Consider the following 20,164-nt stretch of genomic DNA (forward strand, 5'->3'; position numbering starts at 1 on the left):
ATGTCCAATGAAGGCAGTCCTCCAATTTAGATTTTGATGGTAGGACACTGGCCAAGATATCGGACAACCACTCCACCTGACTTGCACCTAATTTGAAGGAGACTCCTGAGGAGTCATGTAAGAGAAGAGATAATAATCTCTTGTTTTGGTGGATTGTTCACAGTATCTTATACCCCTTTGATGCCAAAATCCAGGGTCCGACTCGGTTAATCAACATGATTTCAACTCATGTTACAGTGCTCAAACCTCTTTCACACCACTTATTGGTCCTGGGTTATTCCCGAGTCATTGCTTTTCACTCTGCACCCATGTTTGACCTACATATCAAGTTGAAGTCATTAAAAGTGAATCGTCATCACATACATCATCACACAGCACTTCCGAGTCTCCAATGAGCAGCTTTAATACGTATCCCAGGGCAAATAGCTCGGGTTCCGCCTTTCACACCAAGGCATTTTGGGATTAGATCCAGTAATAACATTTGTAATGACCTGGGTCGTACACCCAGCACACATACACGGGTTGATCATTTCACACCAATACGCAACCTGGGATTACTGTACTTGGCACTTTCCCAGTCAAAATGCTCATGAAAGGGGTAGTACAGTTATGAGAGAGAATAACAATCTGGTTTAAATTCTGTGGTGATGGAATAGCTAATTTAATACACCTCATTAAGTGTATGGAATATTGTTTAAAAGACCACCATTTAACAATATGGGGCAACCCAAGATTTTTAAAGTGCAGAAAACCGTTTAATTGGAAATGTTTTATTATATATTGTGACAAAGACATGACTGTAGAACTGCAGGATTGCGTCTGAAGAGCCAGGTGTTGCTGTTAGCCAGGGTGGAGAAGCAGCTGATTGCAGCAACCTGTCAATTTGTGCTAAAAGGGTTTCAGACACAATAAGTATTGCTCCTGATGGTGGACAAGCTGCCCAGGTGGTAGGCCAGGGGTTGACTACTGTTAGGGGTCCTTGATCTTAGGGTCCACTGGAGAACTTGTATTTTGAAGACTATGTGAACTCTGCTTTGCTCTACCTGACCTGTGAATCCTGCACTTGCTTGTGTAACTGCCTGTGGTTGAAATAAACTGGGATTTTAACTCTGGTATACTGTATATGATTCCTGTCACATTATCTATAAATATTCATATTATGCAAATACAGGCAAACACGCATATACTGTAAATATGGCTACTGCAATAAGCAGCAGAGCGAATAAAAATTTAAATATTTTGTTTACACCTCATGTTACTAATGTAAATAACTTTATGTCCTCAGTCTCCTTATCATTGCCGTCTCCTCACTTTATTCCTTTTAAAACTTTGTTTGATAATTATTATAATTGTTTCAAATGTTGTTTGTGGGAAAGTTTATATAAATCACATTAGTCATTAAGGCACCGGTGAATCATAATGTTGAGGAACGCTCCCTTACAGTTGCAGGTTTCACAATGGATTTCGGGATCTCTGCAGCTACGTACCTTGTGCTGATTTTTACAATTTTATATTTTCTGAAACAATGGAACAAAAAAAGCATATCCAATTTTCCTCCTGGACCGAAGGGCTTGCCTCTGATTGGGTACTTACATGTCATGAACTTAGAGAACCCTCATGTGACCTATTTAGAGGTAAGAGATTGCCATATTTTAATAAATTCGAAATATGTTTATCTGAAATACAATGCCCAATCTGGAGACACTTTCTAAGGTTTACACACAAGCCATAATATTATAAGGATTACACATGAAAGCCATAACATTAAAACCACCTGCCTAATATTGTGTAGATCCCCCTTGTGTCACCAAAACAGCTCTGGCCTGTTGAGGCACTGACTTCACAAGACCTCTGAAGGTGTCCTGTGGTATCTGGCACCAAGTCGTTAGCAGATCCTTTAATACTGTAAGGTGCGAGGTAGGGGCCTCCATGGCTCAGACTTGTTTCTCCAGTACATTCCACAGATGCTTGATCAGAATGTGGTCTGAGGAATATGGAGGCCAAGGCAATACCTTGTATTCTTTGTCTTGTTCCTCAAACTATTCCTGAACAATGCCTGCAGTGTAACAGGGCGCATGATCCTACTGAAAGAGACTATTGCCATAAGGAAATACCATTGCCATTAAGGGTTGCTCTTGGTTTGGGGTGGTATTCATGTGACCAGCGGTCAGGAGACCGACGGTCACATGACCTCCCCCAATATCCCGCCCCCTCACTATCTCGATGGTCGGCATGTCAACCACCTGGGACTATTTCCACTTGTGGGTGTCCATGACACCCATAGAGAGCCCGCAAGGGGCTTGCTGTACTCGCCCACCACCCCCGCCGGGATCCCGGCGTCGGTATGCTGCCGGGATCCCGGCTACGGTATGCTGACCGCCGGTCTCCTGACCGTCGGTCAGCCATACCAAACCCCTTGGTTTGCAGTAATGTTTAGGTAGGTGCTAAGTGTGAATGTAACAGCCACATAAATGTCAGGAACCAAGGTTTCCCAGCAGAGCATTGTCCAAAGCATCACACTGCTTCCGTCGGTTGCATTCTTCTCATACTCCATCCTGGTCACATAAAATGGCTCTCCCATCTAAAATGGCTGCTTTCCACAGTGCCCGTGACTGGCACACATGCCTTGTTAATGCACCAGTGGGTATCTCATTAACTACATGTGGGCCTGGAGGTTCCACAGGTATGCAAGCCAGGCCAGCGGCTGTAACATTAGTGCAGCCTGAGTGGCTCTGGGCAGCAGTGGCTGGCCAGGAGCACCCCACCCACAATATTGTGGGATGCCAGGTAAAGTTTTCCGGCAAACCATGAACTGGCGCCCAGCACCAGAGGGTAGGGGGAGATTGTAGAGGCTGCTAGGATGCGCAATGGAGCTGGTAATCTTGATAGGCTGTGAACTGAGGCCCTGGTGATGGGGGGAGCATGAGTAGCCATGGCTGCACCATGAGCCTCCCCTCACATCAGTAAGGTGGTGGGAAGGCAGCTCTGTGGCATGATGGGGACAGGACATGGGACATGACCCAGCAAGTGGAGCAGGGTTATGTGCTGGAAAGAGGATTGACAGACATTATGGAGTCTATTTCTAAGTACCAACCAATCAGCTCCTGTCATTTTCAAGCACAGCCTGTAACATAGAAGTTGTGAGCTGATTGGCTGGTACTTTATCTCTGTCCACTTTATCTCTCTTCAAGGCTTAGTACATACAATAGAGCCCAGAGACACCTCAGCAGCTCCCAGCACAACACACTCACAGACAGGCCTGTTAAGGGATATGCAAAGGGAGGAAAGAACACTTTCTTGTATGGGCCGAACTGTGGATATGGGACAGAAAAAAGGGAAAAGAACAAGGGTAAAGAAGAAATGGAAGAAATTAAAAAGGACAGACAGCAAAGGAATAAGTGGACAAACAGAAGGGAAGGAGCAGACAGGAGGGGGCAGCAAAACAAAGATAAACAGAACAGACAATATAAACCAAACAATTCAGCAGAAATAAATAGCAGGTACTTATCCAGGCGATGCCAAACGATCAAAGAGGAACCAGAATGCTCCAGCCAGCCTAAACTACAGTAACACAGAAACACAGCCCTAACTCCACCCACTGCAAGACTAACCAATGAAATAACAGGACTAAACTACTGCAATACAATAACCCTGTCTTCCCAGTGTTATCTGACTCACCCTTTGGGACAGATGTACTAAGTCTTGGAAAGTGATAAAGCGGAGATAGATAAAGTATCAGCCAATTAGCTCCTGTCATTTTTCAAACACAGTCTGTAACTTGGCAGGTAGGAGCTGATTGGCTGGTACTTTATCACCGTGCAATTTATCACTCTCCAAGGCTTGATAAATCTGGGCCATATACTGAGTTTTGCATGAGATAGCTTTATTGTTCTGATATTGAAATGGATGACATCAATGACACCACCCGTACCAAAGATTTGCTTTATCATGTCGTAAATTTTAATCCGTCTGTTGCAATTTTTTTCTCCCGCTGTGAACTGTTCTTCATTAAAGATAATCCAATGTTATATCACTAGCTTACAAAAATGTTTTGTGTGATAGCAAGTTATTTATTTCATATTTGAGTGCTATAATTTTTAATATGTTGCGTTTCAGCTTGCAAAGAAATATGGTTCGGTGTTTAGCGTTCCCATGGGCATGAAAAGGACGGTGGTCTTAGCTGGATATGAAACGGTGAAAGACGCTCTCGTCAATCATGCTGAAGACTTTGGAGAGAGGGCAAGAATTGAAATATTTAAGACCATGGACAAGGGAATGGGTGAGTTAGAAGTAATTGGACATTTTCATATTTTTGGTGTTTTAGCCCAAAAAAATTCCTCATGCTCATTTAAAGAATATTAAGATATTCACAGACCATATGTTTTTTGGTTTTGATTTTGGCTCTAAATCATCGCTGTTTTGGTTTTGGCAAAACCATAATCCAGGGTTATAGTTTTGGTATAGGTTTTGGATCTGAATTCCTTTAAAACCTGATAGAAAACAGCTAAAATCGTGTAGCATTGCATCATGAACTTCAGCCCACACCTTCTCCATACACTCTCCTGCGTTATATGGCATGTGAAGTCACAAGGAATGGACCTACATCCAATCCAATAAACCAAGATTGGTTTTGGATCCAAAGTTCGAACTTGACTGGGACACGTTTCTACTTGGAACCCCAAAGTGATCAAAGCCAGGACTTGTCATGTACTAATTACCCAGGTCCAGACTTGTTGGAAGGAACTGGCAGTGCCACAGGTCCACCACCACCCCCTTCCCCTCCCCTGTGTTCCCTCTTACCTGTCAGCAGTGGCAGCAGACTCTCTCCCCAGCCCAGCACATGTGATTGCGACATGCCACACCCGCATGCACCCCGCTCGCAGGATCACCCACACCCATGCAATTCTTATGATTGCTGTGCCTAGAGGCAAATACGAGGGCTGTCGCATCTGCAGGTTGAGGAGAGTCCATTAGTTTCTTTCTTAGGGGGGTATCCAGTTCTCAGGAACACAAAGCATTATCCGCAATAACAGTCCTGTTTTCCATGATAACACACGGGTCCAGATACTTATCCCAGATTCCATGTGTTATCATCCGAAAACGGGACACTTTTTAGCCTACAATTGGATAGCCCGATAATGACCATCGGTAAATTTTTATTGGCCGAAAACTTAGCGCATTTAATTGGCTACCCACTTAATCTTCACTTGAGGTATTTGCAGACTACATTGAGGTTCTGGGTCAGTCAGTGCTAAAAGCATCTCTATGTTTTGTTGTAATTTGTGACAAAAATTCCAGTCACACATAGAAGCAAGTAGCGGTGGCGGCTGGTTACTTGTCTGGCTGGGGGTCTGCTGATATCTCCTTCCTGCTATCCTGGTGTTTGGTGGCTGACATCAATGATAGGAGGGGCTTAGGTCAAGCGTCAGTTGGGGGCAGGGCTTATGTCCTGGGGTGGGGCTTAATTCCATAGCTGCTAGACAGCCTGGCTTCTATGGATTGCATCAGCTGCAGACCATAGAAGCCAGATAGGGCTGACAGTATATCAGGGGAGTGGCTTCCCATGGGAAGTACTCCTTCTGCTATTGCAGTCCGGACTGGCAGTCCCAGGGGGAGAAAACACCTCCCCCTGGGACTGCCTGTGTGGCTACGATTAGTAGGAAGTGCTTCCAATGGGAAGTCAGATTCTACTGAAGGGGCTACAGGTAAAATCCGCCACTGGAAGCAAGCATCTTTGTATAGAATAATGTATGCATGAATGTCTATAACTAATAACACTGATCCTTGTGAACATTTCAGGACTCAGTTTCTCACACGGCGATAACTGGAAAGTAATGAGAAGATTTACAATAAAAACATTACGTGATTATGGGATGGGGAAAAGTACGATTGAGGATAAGATCGTCGAAGAATGTGGACACCTAATTCAATATGTTTCATCTTTTAAAGGTACAGTATGATCTGCATAGATATTATAAATATCCACACCCTCCAACATCAGTAAATAAGATACAGGTACAAATTTTTATAAGGGGGTGTGGCCACGGCTAAAGGGGCGTGGCTACGCAGCGCTGCCATATTTATCAATGGGACAAGGGAGACGCTGAAAATCGGTACACAGCCCTTTTTGACCAGTGCAGACAATAAAAAAATGGTCCTGTACCGGCCAAAAAGGTACAGTTGGAGGGTATGAATATCACTACTCTATGGTTTTTCCCCAATACAAATTAGGAGCAAAGATCTTTCTCAGCTCCCTCTTTTCTGCATGTGATCTACATAGAGCCCCATTTTCAAAAACAGACGTTCACGACATCTGGAGTCTGACAAGCGTTTCAGTGGGCGTTCCTGGGAGGTAGCAGGGAAGTGGCTAGCCATACACAGGCGTTGGTGGGCATGTTACCACCAGCGATTGCGTGTTTTGATGACGTTGCAATGGCACCGTTGGTCATGTTATGACGGAAATTCTGTGCCTCCATAGGACTGATACTATTAATAATGGCTTAGCATCCTCTTGTGGGGGAGATGCTTAGAGGGAGATAAAGTACCGACCAATCAGCTTCTGTCATTTTACAGGCTGCATTTAGAAAATGACAATTGGTAGCAGATTGGTTGGTGCTTCATCTGTCCACTTTATCCCCCTTGTTTTTTGCTTACACTATACATGATTTGTTTAATTCTCATTATTCTTTAATGTTTCTTTAGGACAGCGAATTGATGACCCAATGATCTTGAACGCTGGTGTGGGCAATATAATTGTGTCAATATTATTTGGACAGCGAATGGACTATAACGACCCAACATTCAGGAAACTTATAAGCTTGACAGATCAAAATAATAAATATTTAGGAAGTCCAATGGTTTCGGTAATAATATTATTATTATTATTATTATTATTATTATTATTATTATCATTAATCTGTAAGGAAGCTCTGCAGCATGGAACAGTGGGTAACACAGGTCTTACACAAACATACCGTAGACGAAAAAGTGCAGACATGAAAACAAGGGGAAGAAAGAGAGGCTTCTCAACAGAGATCTTGCAATGAAGTAGGAAAATATTTTATTGAAAAAAAATCAGGTGCTCATTTTGAGATCACCTTAATAATGATGTAATCTCACCCATTAATGCAATCAACACACTTCATAAACGTGTATAATTATACATGGCTCTCCAAGATATTTTCCAAACCATCGGTCCACAGACTAGGTATTAATTAGTATCTTTGCATGCAAGTACAATAATTATAATGGAATTAGTTCCTGATGAGAGGATACAGCAACAGTATACAGCAATTGTCAGTCTATGCAAGGATCTCCGTGGAATAAATAGTACAATAGTCTTTGCTTTGATCATGTAGGAGCAATAAACAGGGTTTTACTGGCCCACAGGGGTACCAGGGAAACCACCGGTAGGCCCCACTGCCTGAGGGCCCACTCCTTCCTCTAGGGATCAGGTTCCAGACTGTGCACTTGTATTATACATGGTAGATATGTTGCATTACACTGCACAAGACTATTGTGTATTTCAAGTCTCTGTGGAGGCTGGCCACACCCCCTTTGTAGGCTGGCCACACCCCTAAATATGGGCCCCTATCACTGCATTCCCCGGTGGGCCCTTCATACCCCAGTCTGACACTGGCAATAAATATATGTGAACTAAGGTCACATGATGTAATGATGGCATCCACAGTGAGGTTTTACAGTAACAGTGTCCCGTATGGAGCCAGGGTTACCTTCTTGTTACAGTCCACATAACCCCTGCTGCTGGTGCACCTATATGTCAGCATCTTAGGTGATGGGGTGTCATAATTTGAGCTACTTGCCAAGAGAAGGGGGGTTTCCAGGCAACCGGACCCCTCCCCATGTGTTTGCCTATGGGGACCCAGACATGCAGAGTCCTTTAACGCCAAATGCAATGGATTGTCAGAGTAAATAGAAACTGATGGTGACGTCACTGACACAGAAAGCACTGGCACATTTCTCCACCTCTTACAGGGGGCCGTTGAATTAGAAAAGTGATTCACCACCAATCAGATGTATAATTGGTGTCATATGACACCGGTACATCTTGATTTCTTTGTATCGAAAATTTCCACATTCCACACCGCTGTTTCATCATGTCCATGTTTTCTGTATACAAAACCTTCTACGATCAGGCAATGTCTTCACTCAGGATCACTAGAAAAGGGTCAAAAGAACTATAATAGAGTAAGATAACAAAACAACACATCTAAGTAATAATAATCATTTATATTTTCATAGATTTATATGTATGCATCATTACATAACTGGCATATAATTTGCATCAACACATTCATTAATACAATTACATTTGATCTAAAAATCAGGGGACAATTTATTTATTACCAGTTATTTATATAGCTCACACATATTCCGCAGCACTTTTACTAGACTTTGTATGCATTTATCTTTATTGTCTGTTTATTTCATTTTTTTTTCTCATTCTCAATATACTGTATGTCCCTTTTTCTATATAAGGGCTACATGTCCCAGACTTAACACTATGGGGTTTACTAAAGGTCACTTTTCATCTGTTTGAGTTGATGGAAAATGATCTCAATCAATGGGGTAAACTTACTAAGGTGGGAGTATTTTAGAACTGATGATGTTGCTCATACCAAACAATCAGATTCTACTTAACATATATATACCTGCTTCTAGAAGATAATAGTTAGATTCTGATTGGTTGTTACAGTATGGGCAACATCACCAGTTCTTAAAAACTCCCACTATAGTAAACTTACCCCAATGTTGGGTTTCAGGAGCTAAAACACATGATGATTTTTTATTGAACTTTTAAATGTTAGTTAATGTGTGTTTTAGCCCTGGAATCCCAACATCGATGTCCTGTAGATCAATTTTCATCTATTTGAATTGGATCAATATCTACCTTTAGTAAATATATCCCTATGTACTTTAAAAATGTTATGGTCTTAGATCTCTCTTTGACTTATTACATGTTCATACACCTATTTATAATTCCTTTTATGCGCTCATCAACACATCACAAGTACAAGCTAAGTATTGTTAGATGAGTGCAGACACTTCATATACAGCTACAAGAGAATATATAGATTTGTCTGTGTAGGTAAGGACCAGATTCTGGAGATACTGCAATATGTGTCTTTCCTCTCTGGCTGCATAACCAACATGGCCACTAGAGGGAGCTTCTAAGGCAGACTCTGGTTGGCATGAAGTCACTTCATCCGGGTCTGTCCAGTATTTGTGGACTACATGAAAAATCATTCAGTACAGTATTTAACCTACATGCAAAAAAATAAAAAAAGACAAGAAACTGCATCCCTTGCATTGCGGCGTGCTTTGCTGAAGAATCGGCCCAATAATCTTTGCACTTTCTTCCATACACAAGTACATGATCAGTTAATGGTTTCTCTATGCCCATCTCTCAAGATGGACTGCCACGGATTCTCCATACAGTAACATATAGGTATTTTCTGATTGGAGGGCAATTATTTGTTCTAAAAACCCCAATTAATGCTTGTCACTTTGGTAGCGCTCTTCACCCCTAACTGTATCGCTGTTGTGTTATTATTATAAACTTGGGATCAGAATAATGTAATCTAAAGTACAATCCGCAGTGTGGGCCTGATTAAGAGATGGACGCAGTTAGTATATCTTCTGCCTCTTTAGGTGGAGCAGCCATTTGGAAATTTGCTCATGCCTATAGGAGGCATCTGAAGGAAAAAAGATGCCTCCTGCCAGCGTCTCAGATCCGTTGCCTGTGCCCAAAGACGCAAGATAGGATCAATGGTCACGGTCTTTGTAACTGCCATTTGAGTACGCCTAAACAGTGGACGCAGACACTGGTCTCACCACTCCCAGACAATGGGGATAACACGTCCCCATTTTTATGGAAACACAGGCAGCACCACCCATTTCCTACCTATACTCGTTCTGCACATGTGAAGTCCCACAAACATCAGAGTTATACGTCGTAAAACATGGGGTTTAAGTACATCCCTGTATTGGGCCCTGTGCACCCATGCACTCAGCTGCAGAGGACATTTTGGACCACATTGCACTGATCCCTACAAATAATTCTGCTCTTTCTGTATGTAGAAATGGAAGGGTAGTCTAATGACACTGTATTCTGTAATATAATGAATTGCTTCATTTGTCTGCACTCTATCTTTAACAGATATATAATATATTTCCATTCCTGGGATTCCTCCCTGGGACTCACAAAATTGTTTCAAGCAATACGGACAAGCTGGTGGAATATGCAACACAGACATTTACGGAGCGTCTGAAAGACCTAGATGAGAATGGCCAGAGAGGCTACATTGATGCATTCCTCGTAAAGCAGAAAGAGGTACGGTAACAAGCGTTGGCATCACTTTTTTTTTGTACTCTAGTTGTTTTTTTATCTATAAAGATAAAGCAGTGGGTTTATGTGTATGTGTATGTGTATATACTGCACCACACACACAAGAACAGGTGATGGGATGTGCCCCCCACACAACCCTAGCTCACAGCTCCCACTGCCACCAATGGTGGCTTCCACCATTGCAGATGAGAACAGAAGCCGAAGTCCCACTAGAATTGGAGTGTAGCCCTGTCAACCACAGCTGCCTCCACAAGAATCATTTGTTGCTCAAAGTCCACTCAAAATGGCAGGTGTTCTTGCAGGACTCTTCCAGCATAGATTCCGAGACCAGGATGTAGGTGAAAGGGTTGTTAGCTTAATATGTCTGCTGCTTCTTGTGCCCTTGTAGTTGTCCTGCCGATAGGGAATGCGTTCAGTGGAGTGTTGGAGCACCAATGATCTGGGGAAGCAATCTACTTTATGTCAAGGTGCCTATATGTCAGAGGTGTGTATATTTAGAGGCTGATCCCAGGCGGACCTCATGTACCATGAATAGGGCTAGTCGGCACTCAGAACTGATGGCAACTTTCGCCAGCAGATGTACTGGGGTAATCTGGTCCCTTAGATGCGTCCAACTCTCAAAAGAGGCAAACGTTCCCATCTATATCCGGCTGAATTGCATGGAACTCTGAACCAGGTCTTATATGACTTGTTTTGCTATAGCTGACTGGTCCACTGTAATGAAGTTTCCTTCACAGTTCACAGACGGGTTTTTGCCGAAGTATCCGGTTGCATGGTTGACATGTTGATGTTCATATTGTTGACACCATAATGTCGACATCCTCTAACTGTCGACAGGTTCACAATGTTGACATCTGAAATGTCAACAGTCTGAGGATGCCAATGGTTAGGGTCAGGCGCCGCCTGGAGGTTAGGGTTAAGCACTAGGGGAAGGAGAAAATGCTGCAGCTTCCACTGACACCAGAAGAAGGTAAAAAAAAAACTCTAGACGACCAGGCATGGTTTGCTGACCATTCATCATGTTGACAAATCATCCATGTAGACACAATGAATGTCAACGCGGCCGTTGTCAACATGTTGAGCATGCTGTCATGCTGTAGGTTGACATTTCCACCCGGTCAACATTCTCATGTCAACCTGATGGCTGTCGACATAACTGTCAACAAGTTATACTCTATAGAGTAACCGAGCGGCAATGAGACACTGAATCCAACAGCTTCATGCACACATGCAAAGCAAATATATGATTATAAGGTGCTGAGAGCTCACCCTGTGCTATGTATGTCATTTGCAGGACGCAGAGAACCCCAAGTCTTATTTCCACGATGACAATCTAACAAGGGTGGTCAGAAACCTGCTTTCTGCAGGAACCGAGACCACAACGAATACCCTCAACTGGGCTCTTCTGCTGATGGCAAAACATAAAGATATCCAAGGTACAGTCATTCTTACTTAGCATTAATATATATCATGATCTGTCTATGTAGCAAGTGAAATAAAATGTGCATCCGGCTGTAGATTACTACAAATGTCTCACTGATAACTGGAAGATGCATGTAGGCACTCCCTACCTCTCTTCTTGGACCACTACCCCAAAATGAATAAAGTGGGATTTGAATACATACACATTCCTAATCCCTCATGCATCCCAAAAGGGAGAGAAGATAGGAATATAAGAGAATTATTAAAGGTTTGGTGGAAAACTGCATTGTGCAGGGAATATACTGTATGTGAGACTGCCCCCATACTAGTGTTTAGGGATTGCGGGCCACATCTGGACTATGCTGTAGTCCAGGTGTGGCCCACAGATGTCTGTGATAATCTCTTGCGTTGTAGCAATGGTGAATGGGTCTACTGCTTAAAACACGTGGTAATTCCTGTTTTCACATGTATAATGGTCCCATACATCTTGGTGAACAGGATGCACTGTCACTTTCTGCCAGTTTCAAATTTCTCCTCTGAATCACCGAACACTAAGGGGTCTATTTACTAAGCTTTAGATGGAGATAAAGTGGATGGAGATAAAGTACCAGCCAATCAGCAGAAAAATGAAAGTTAGGAGCTGATTGGCTGGTACTTTATCTCCGTCCACTTTATTTCCATCCAAGGCTTAGTAAATAGACCCCTCTTGGAACTATGGGGTCTATATACTAAGCCTTGGATAGAGATAAAGTCGATGGAGTAAAGTTCCAGTTAACCACTTTTCAAACCCAATCTGTAACATGGCAGTTAGGAGCTGGTTGGTTGGTTGGTACTTTATCTCTGTCCACTTTATATATCTCAAAGGCTTAGTAGATAGACCCCTATATTACGTAGCATGCATAAGTCATACCTTGATCTAAATTGATCTTATATCAGAGACTCTTGCGTTTAGATCCTCTCTCTTATTCTTTGAGTCTGTATTTCTGTCCCTTTCCTAGCATCATCCCAGACCACTCTTGGGGTACAACTAAATGCATTCTCCAAACCTCAATGAGCAAGCTCTCACACTCAACACTCCACTCACATGTGCTCATTGTCAGCCTGCTCCAACCCTATACATTCTCTTTGGATCTCTATCTTTTGAATTGGTGACTCCTTCTGTGAAGTAAGCTTTGAAAGTGTTAACTTATACAATGACAGTAGGAGACTCATACTGGACCTGATTTATCAAGCCTTGGAGAGTGATAAATTGCATGGTGATTAAGTACCAACCAATCATTTTTCAAACACATTTCCATTTTTCAAACACAGCCTGTAGCATGGCAGTTAGGAGTTGGTTGGTTGGTATTTTAACACCGTGAAATTTATCACTCTCCAAGGCTTGATAAATTTGGGCCTAACTCTGTCGGAATCCACCATACAGATTAAGGTCAGCCATAAACGTTGAGTTTACTCTCAGGAGTCCTTTCTCAGTTTCCTTGGTCTTGTTGGATTTCTTTTCTTCTCTTGAGACATTTTAAACACTCTCAGGTCCTGCAAACACTCTCATCATGCCCCAGAAGGCATCACTCACACAGACACTTCTTCATGTCTTTCTATATTTTATCCTATCTAGAAAAAGTCCAGGATGAGATCTACAGAGTTGTTGGACATGCACAACCGTTGTACAGCCATCGGGGACAGATGCCATATACAAATGCAGTTGTACATGAGATCCAGAGGTATTCCGACATTGTCCCTATTAGCGTAGCCCACGAGACATCTAGAGACGTCACCTTCAAGGGATATTTCATTCCAAAAGTGAGTATATATTATATGCTCTATAAATGTCAATATTACATAATCTGCAAAGCTAACATTTATATAACATTACAGATTTTTTTTTCAACAAAACTGTTGCAATGCTCACTTTGTCCTCGTTAATGAATTATTTTATAGTTATTAATTTGAGAATGTGTTTCATTTTGGATAGATTATTTTCATTTGAAATCTGATGTAAAATACCAGATTAAATATTACATTAATAAAGCATTGAAACAATGTACTAAAGGTAAAATTTGAAAACATAGTAATTAAAATACACTTTTATTAAAGGGAAATAAAAGTGTAAATATTACATTAATAAACCATTGAAACAATGTACTAAAGTTAAAATTTTAAGACATAGTAATTAAAATACACTTTTATTAAAGGGAAATAAAAGTGTAAATATTACATTAATACACCATTGAAACAATGTACTAAAGGTAAAATTTAAAGACATAGTAATTTAAATACACTTTTATTAAAGGGAAATTTTGGTCCATAGATTTGAAATCTAAAACCAAAACACAAAAAACAAACAAAAAAAACACAAAAACAAACAAACAAACAAACAAACAAACAAACCCAAAAAACAACAACAGGAATGCAATAAATAATCTAAAAGAACAAAAATTCTATTTTAAAATCATTTAATCTTTTGTAACACCTTCATCTACATATATTAGTAACTACAATAATTCATTATAAGACATCTTACTGCAAGTATTAATTGTAACTATTTTTATATTGCTATGAGGATTTATGATATTGTATATTTCCTAAGCTTATTCAGACGTATTCGGCACATTCCTGTTAGTGAGCTATAGCCAACAGTCCCTGGCATCGACATGTTAGTTGCCAACACCAAACTATGTTGACATCATAACATTCAACATTCTGGTATTGACATTGTGAATATCGACACACCGCAGTGAATTTTAATTTAGAAACATATTTATAGTTATTTTTCAAACATTGTCAAACATTTCATTCAAAATTTTTGGGTAAGGTGATGATAAAAATATCTCTCTCTTTGGGGTACATTTTTTCAAAACTTGGAGCAGAGAGAGATAAAATAAATTCTATCCAATCATCTTCTGTCATTTTACAGTCTTGGGGGTCTATTTACTAAGCCTTGCATGGAGATAAAGTGTATGGAGATAAAGTACCAGCCAATCAGCTCCAAACTGCCATATTACTGGCTGGGTTTGAAAAATGACAGTTAGGAGCTGTTTGGCTGGTACTTTATCTCTGTCCACTTAACATCCATCCAAGGCTTAGTAAATAGACGCCTGTGTTTGAAAAAAAACAGTTAGAAGGTAAGTTGCTGGTACTTTATCTCTCTTCGGTTAATTTTTCTCCAAGCTTTGATAAATCTTCCTCTGAGGTCAGTGTGGTTACAGATGTATGTTGTTGTTAGTATAATTGGCTGAATAATGAAGCAAAACCAGGTTGAGTGATAAGAAAATGTTTGCCTAAAATAAGTATAGTATTAATGTTAATAGGAAGCCACTATATTACATAGCTCTGTACAGCTCATACTTGATCATTGCCATCCGTGCATGGTAGACAGTGCATATGGGGGGAGTGTAATAGGGTGTTAGAATAATGAAGTGAGAGATTTTGTGAGAGTTTTTTTTTTGGAAATTAATTACATGGCAAAACCAAGTTTATTTTGCCATGTACATGATTGGCACTGTAAAAGCAGGAGGACGCCTGATTCTCACACCCTATTACATTCCCCCCTTGGTGTTAATCAACATTCCCTATTGCACATACATAAAAACATCCCTATTAGTCAAAACCCAAGGACCAGTACACGGGGAGTAAAGCCAAAGTCACAGTTGTGGATAGGAGAAGTAAAAGTGAAAAACAGAGAAGGGCTCAGTGGGACACATTAGGACAGATGGTCACAGGAACACATGGAGAGGTTTCCAGAGGTACACATGAAGGGGAAATTGTGGCAGAGTCACACGTGGGGTGGGCTCATGATCAATGTCACTATCAATGGGGCACTGTTGATTTTAATATCAAGCTACCTGCTTGCCATCTGCCTGTGTATTAGAAGTCATTCTCAGGTGGGATTATGGGCATACTGTCTTCCCTTATCTGTGCCTGGGCCTGGTACACTAGTACCGACTGTACCCCCCCCTGTGGCAGCCCTGTCTAGAGTACAGTCTTTGGACAATGCACCAAAGTAATAAATGGCAAATAAAGTGTATTTGTTCTTGGGTTTATCTGGCTATCACAATATCTTTAAATCTCATTTTTAATCCCTTACAGCCCTACAAAAGGATTTGCAAAAAAAATCTTGGTTCTTCCTGTAACTCCATTGCTCCAAGCTGTGTTTCCTTTGCTCTATGAGGGCTTGTCTTTTAGATTTACATTTTCAGCTAAGACTTTGTTCTTTTTTTTTACGTCTCTATACACAACTGTTTCTCATCCTAGGGAACCTGCATCGTCCCATTACTGTCATCTGTACTGAGAGACAAGACGCAATTTGAGAGACCTGACGAGTTTTACCCAAATCATTTTCTTGATGCTAAAGGGAATTTTCTAAAGAAAGATGCGTTTATGCCATTCTCAGCAGGTATGTACTGTATGCCCGGACTTTGTGATTGCACAGTACTATATGTTGTTCATCCTGCTGTCATTGACAGATTACTAAATTAGCAATACTGATGTGTTTTATGTAGGCCTTTACAATGTACAGTAAGTTATATTACTGCTACAAATGAGCTAAAACCAATCCTATAACGCCACACTCGAAAGCAGCAAAGACCGAACAGAGAGTCACCAACTCACATAAAAACACTATAAAGAATGGGAGGGCCACATATGCACTAAAGATTGTCTCAACATATTCCCACAAAGGGAAATGCTCTTATCCAAATGCCATGTCACTTCTGTGATATTCTCCAATGATATATGCAATGATTCTCCAATAATATATGCAAAGGAAAACTTAATATAAAGCAAATGGTGTAATACTGATTGGATTACATACCACCCATGTTTAGATGGATATTACTGGTGATATGTAGATGTACATGTGCACTGGGAACACAGGAGAAAAGAGTGGCTTGGAAGGCTTTAGCTGTGCTGTTGCTTGCAGAAAGGGAACCCAGCCATACCGAGGCACAGAGATATTACTAGGAATTACAGACTTGCTGCTAAACAGGAGCCAGGATATAGCAATGTGACTTATTGTTCTGGCACTGAGTTAATGAACAGGAGAGGTGTACATAAGAGCTGCAGGTCACAGATTGGTTGCCAGAGTCAGCTGAGGCAACAAACACTTTTGATTGGGGAAGATGTGGTCAGCTGACAAGATCCAACATGGTGACATTCATGCATCAGCTCCGCCACACAAGTGCAACAAGAAAACGTGACCTGAAGTTCCAGATTGTGATAGCTAGAAGCCCTCTATAGAATTGCCTATATTTATATTTATTGCCTATAATATAGTCTATAATACAGTACAGCATGGCCCTCGCTGGCGATATTGCTGGATTGACCTGCATACACGTCTAACAGGTGATGTCGCTAATGAAATGTGGGAGCGAGCATCGTCAGTGACATAGTGCATACACACTAGACGATTTTCGTGAACGGTGTTTACCCAACTTAAACCAGCTTAAGCATATCATACTGTAGATGGGGTAGATTTATTATAACTGTTTTATAATACATATTTTTTTTTTCTGGTCTATTTTAGGGCGCAGAGCGTGTGCTGGAGAAACTCTGGCAAGAATGGAGCTTTTCATGTTCTTCACAACCCTATTACAGAAATTCACATTCCGTTCACCCGCTGGCGTTAGCGGTGTAGATATGACACCTGGAATGGGATATATAACGACGCCAAAAAAGCTGATGATATGCGCTGATGCTCGGTATTAAGTGAACTGTTCAAATACCTTCAACACAAAGCGAAATTTACGAACATTCTAAACATAGAGTTGACTATTACATAATTTGAGTATGTTGACGGAAATTTTATTTCAGAATACATTTAATTCATATAAACAACTCTCTTGATGAATGTTGAATGAATATTCAGTTACGAATGCTGATGGGTACCTGATGAGGTTATATACCCACCTGTATGGGGGGGGGGGGGTCTTCAGGTTGCTGGCGGCCGGGCTCCCGACGACCACTATACCGGCGCCGGAATCCTGACCGCCGGCATACCGATGACTTTTCTCCCTCTTGGAGGTCCATGACCCCCCTGGAGGGAGAATAGATAGCGTGGCGCTTGTAGCGCGCCACCGTGCCCGCAGTGAGCCCACAAGGGGCTCATTTGCTCTTGCCCAGCTGTCGGTATGCCGGCAGTCGGGATTCCGGCGCCGGTATGCTGGTCGCCGGGAGCCCGACCACCGGCAACACATACTACACCCGTATGGGGGGATGAGTGAGGTTATGGACTTTTGTGTGTGAATTTTGAAGGATGTATATTATTGAATAATTGGAAGAAATATTTATTATATTTATCATGATTAATCCAATTGTCAAAATATTGGATGCCATCGGAGACACCAGCCACATAAGGGGCTACGAGTAACAAAAATATCTCTATACCGTTAAGACACAGTTTCTTTTGCACCATGTACAGTATAAACTGCTGGTTATCCAATTAAAGATTGAATTAGCCGCATGGGATGATTGTGATAATGTGATAATCATGTTATTTGTATTTAGGGTAAAGAAATAATATTACCTTTTATCAGTGACCTGCAATTAACATAAATAAAAGAAACTAAGAGATGTAGCAAGAGATTATATTTGTATACTCCATTGTACCTGTAGCGGAATACAACAGAATACCTGTATTGTCATATTCTGCAACAAATAAAAAAATAAATAAATAATTTTGAATCAGTTTTATTTAATGATATAAGAGAAAAGTATTTTATTGCTTTTAATACTGCTGTACTTCTAAATTATCATGGTAGAACCGATGTTCAGTACTTTGCACATGCGACAGACCCGTACTGAATCCATGTCTTAAAACAGTATTGCGGGATGTAGGGATGAGGCCAGGATCTCCGTCAGAGGATGGACATTTCCTGGCCTCTGTGTAGCAAATGCGGTGTCTGGCCTGCAAGACCACATGGGTCACAGAGCCGGCTGAAGGTGTTGGAGATGATCCAGCTCGGTTCAGTAATGCAACAGGAGGTGTGATGCCTCCTGCCAGGGCAGCCACCGGGGGGGGGGGGGGGGGGACTGTGGGGACTGGTGTCCTGGGCCCTTACAGAGAGGGGGGCCCACCCCTGGCTCCTACTACCAATACCAACTACTAAAAGAAAGAGTTGTGGAATATCTTAAATCAAACAACTTACAGGATCCAAAACAGCATGGATTTACTGGTGGGAGATCATGCCAAACAAATCTTATTGACTTTTTTGACTCAGTGATGAATATAATAGATCAGGGGGGAGCTGTAGAGGTAGCATATCTAGACTTTAGTAAGGCATTTGACACTGTCCCACATCGCAGACTGCTAAATAAACTTGAAAGCATAGGGGTGGATTATAAAACAGTTAAATGGATAAGAACCTGGTTGCAGGATAGGAAACAGACAGTTAAGTAAATGGTGTGCAATCTATGGAGGGAAATGTTACCAGTGGAGTACCCCAGCGATCTGTACTTGGACCAGTTCTCTTTAATATCTTTGTTGGTGACATTGCAAATGGTATTGAAGGGAAAGTATGCCTTTTTGCAGATGATACAAAGATATGCAACAGGGTAGACACACCAGGAGGGGTAAAACAAATGATTGATGACCTAGCTAGGCTTGAAAAATGGTCAAGAACATGGCAACTACAGTTTAATGCTAAAAAATGCAAAATCATGCACTTGGGTCTCAAAAACCCAAAGGCTAAATATAGTATCAAGGGTACTATAATCAAAACTACTGAGGAGGAAAGGGATTTAGGAGTCACTATTTCAAGTGACTTAAAGGCAGGAAAGCAATGCAACAAAGCAATGAGAAAGGCTAGTCAGATGCTTGGTTGCATAGGGAGAGGAATCAGTAGCAGGAAAAGAGAAGTAATAATGCCACTGTATAGGTCATTGGTGCGGCCTCATCTGGAATACTGTGTCCAGTTCTGTAGACCATATCTCCAGAAGGATATAAATACATTAGAGAGTGTACTAAGAAGATCAACTAAAATGGTGCATGGCCTACATAACAAAACTTACCCGGAAAGGCTAAAAGATCTTAACATGTATAGTATGGAGAAGGGAAAGGGGAGACATGATAGATACTTTCAAATATACCAAAGGTTTTAACAATGTTCAGGAGGGAAACATTCTTCAAAGGAAAAGGAGTATTAGAACTCGAGGACATACACTGAGACTGGAGGGAGGCAGGTTCAGGGGAAATTTAAGGAAAAATTATTTCACAGAAAGGGTAGTGGATAAGTGGAATAGCCTCCCATCTGGGGTGGTAGAGGCTAAGAATGTGGAGCAGTTTAAACATGCTTGGGATAGGCATGTGAATATCCTTACAAGGAATTAAGGTTCAAAGAGGGTTGCGATTACCTAAAAGATAAAAAAAATGGGCAGACT

General features: G+C 41.3%; 1 protein-coding gene across 1 annotated transcript; it reads left to right on the top strand.

Moving 5' to 3' along the window:
• The first annotated feature begins 1,457 nt into the window (after positions 1-1,457).
• LOC134908908 (cytochrome P450 2K6-like) lies at positions 1,458-17,494 on the top strand. Its single transcript, XM_063915143.1, has 9 exons — positions 1,458-1,634; positions 4,117-4,279; positions 5,800-5,949; positions 6,703-6,863; positions 10,181-10,354; positions 11,664-11,805; positions 13,407-13,591; positions 16,043-16,184; positions 17,313-17,494. Exons 1-9 carry the CDS (start codon positions 1,458-1,460, stop codon positions 17,492-17,494), a joined length of 1,476 nt encoding a protein of 491 aa, XP_063771213.1.
• The last annotated feature ends 2,670 nt before the right edge of the window (positions 17,495-20,164 follow it).

The sequence above is a fragment of the Pseudophryne corroboree genome, chromosome 4 (assembly GCF_028390025.1).
Source record: "Pseudophryne corroboree isolate aPseCor3 chromosome 4, aPseCor3.hap2, whole genome shotgun sequence".
NCBI lineage: Eukaryota > Metazoa > Chordata > Amphibia > Anura > Myobatrachidae > Pseudophryne > Pseudophryne corroboree.

Bases quoted from the DNA above. Each gene is read 5' to 3' on its own strand.
- LOC134908908 (XM_063915143.1), top strand. From the start codon at position 1,458: ATGGATTTCGGGATCTCTGCAGCTACGTACCTTGTGCTGATTTTTACA. The intron at 1,635-4,116 runs GTAAGAGATTGC...GTTGCGTTTCAG, and splicing joins CTCATGTGACCTATTTAGAG to CTTGCAAAGAAATATGGTTC. The intron at 16,185-17,312 runs GTATGTACTGTA...GGTCTATTTTAG, and splicing joins GTTTATGCCATTCTCAGCAG to GGCGCAGAGCGTGTGCTGGA.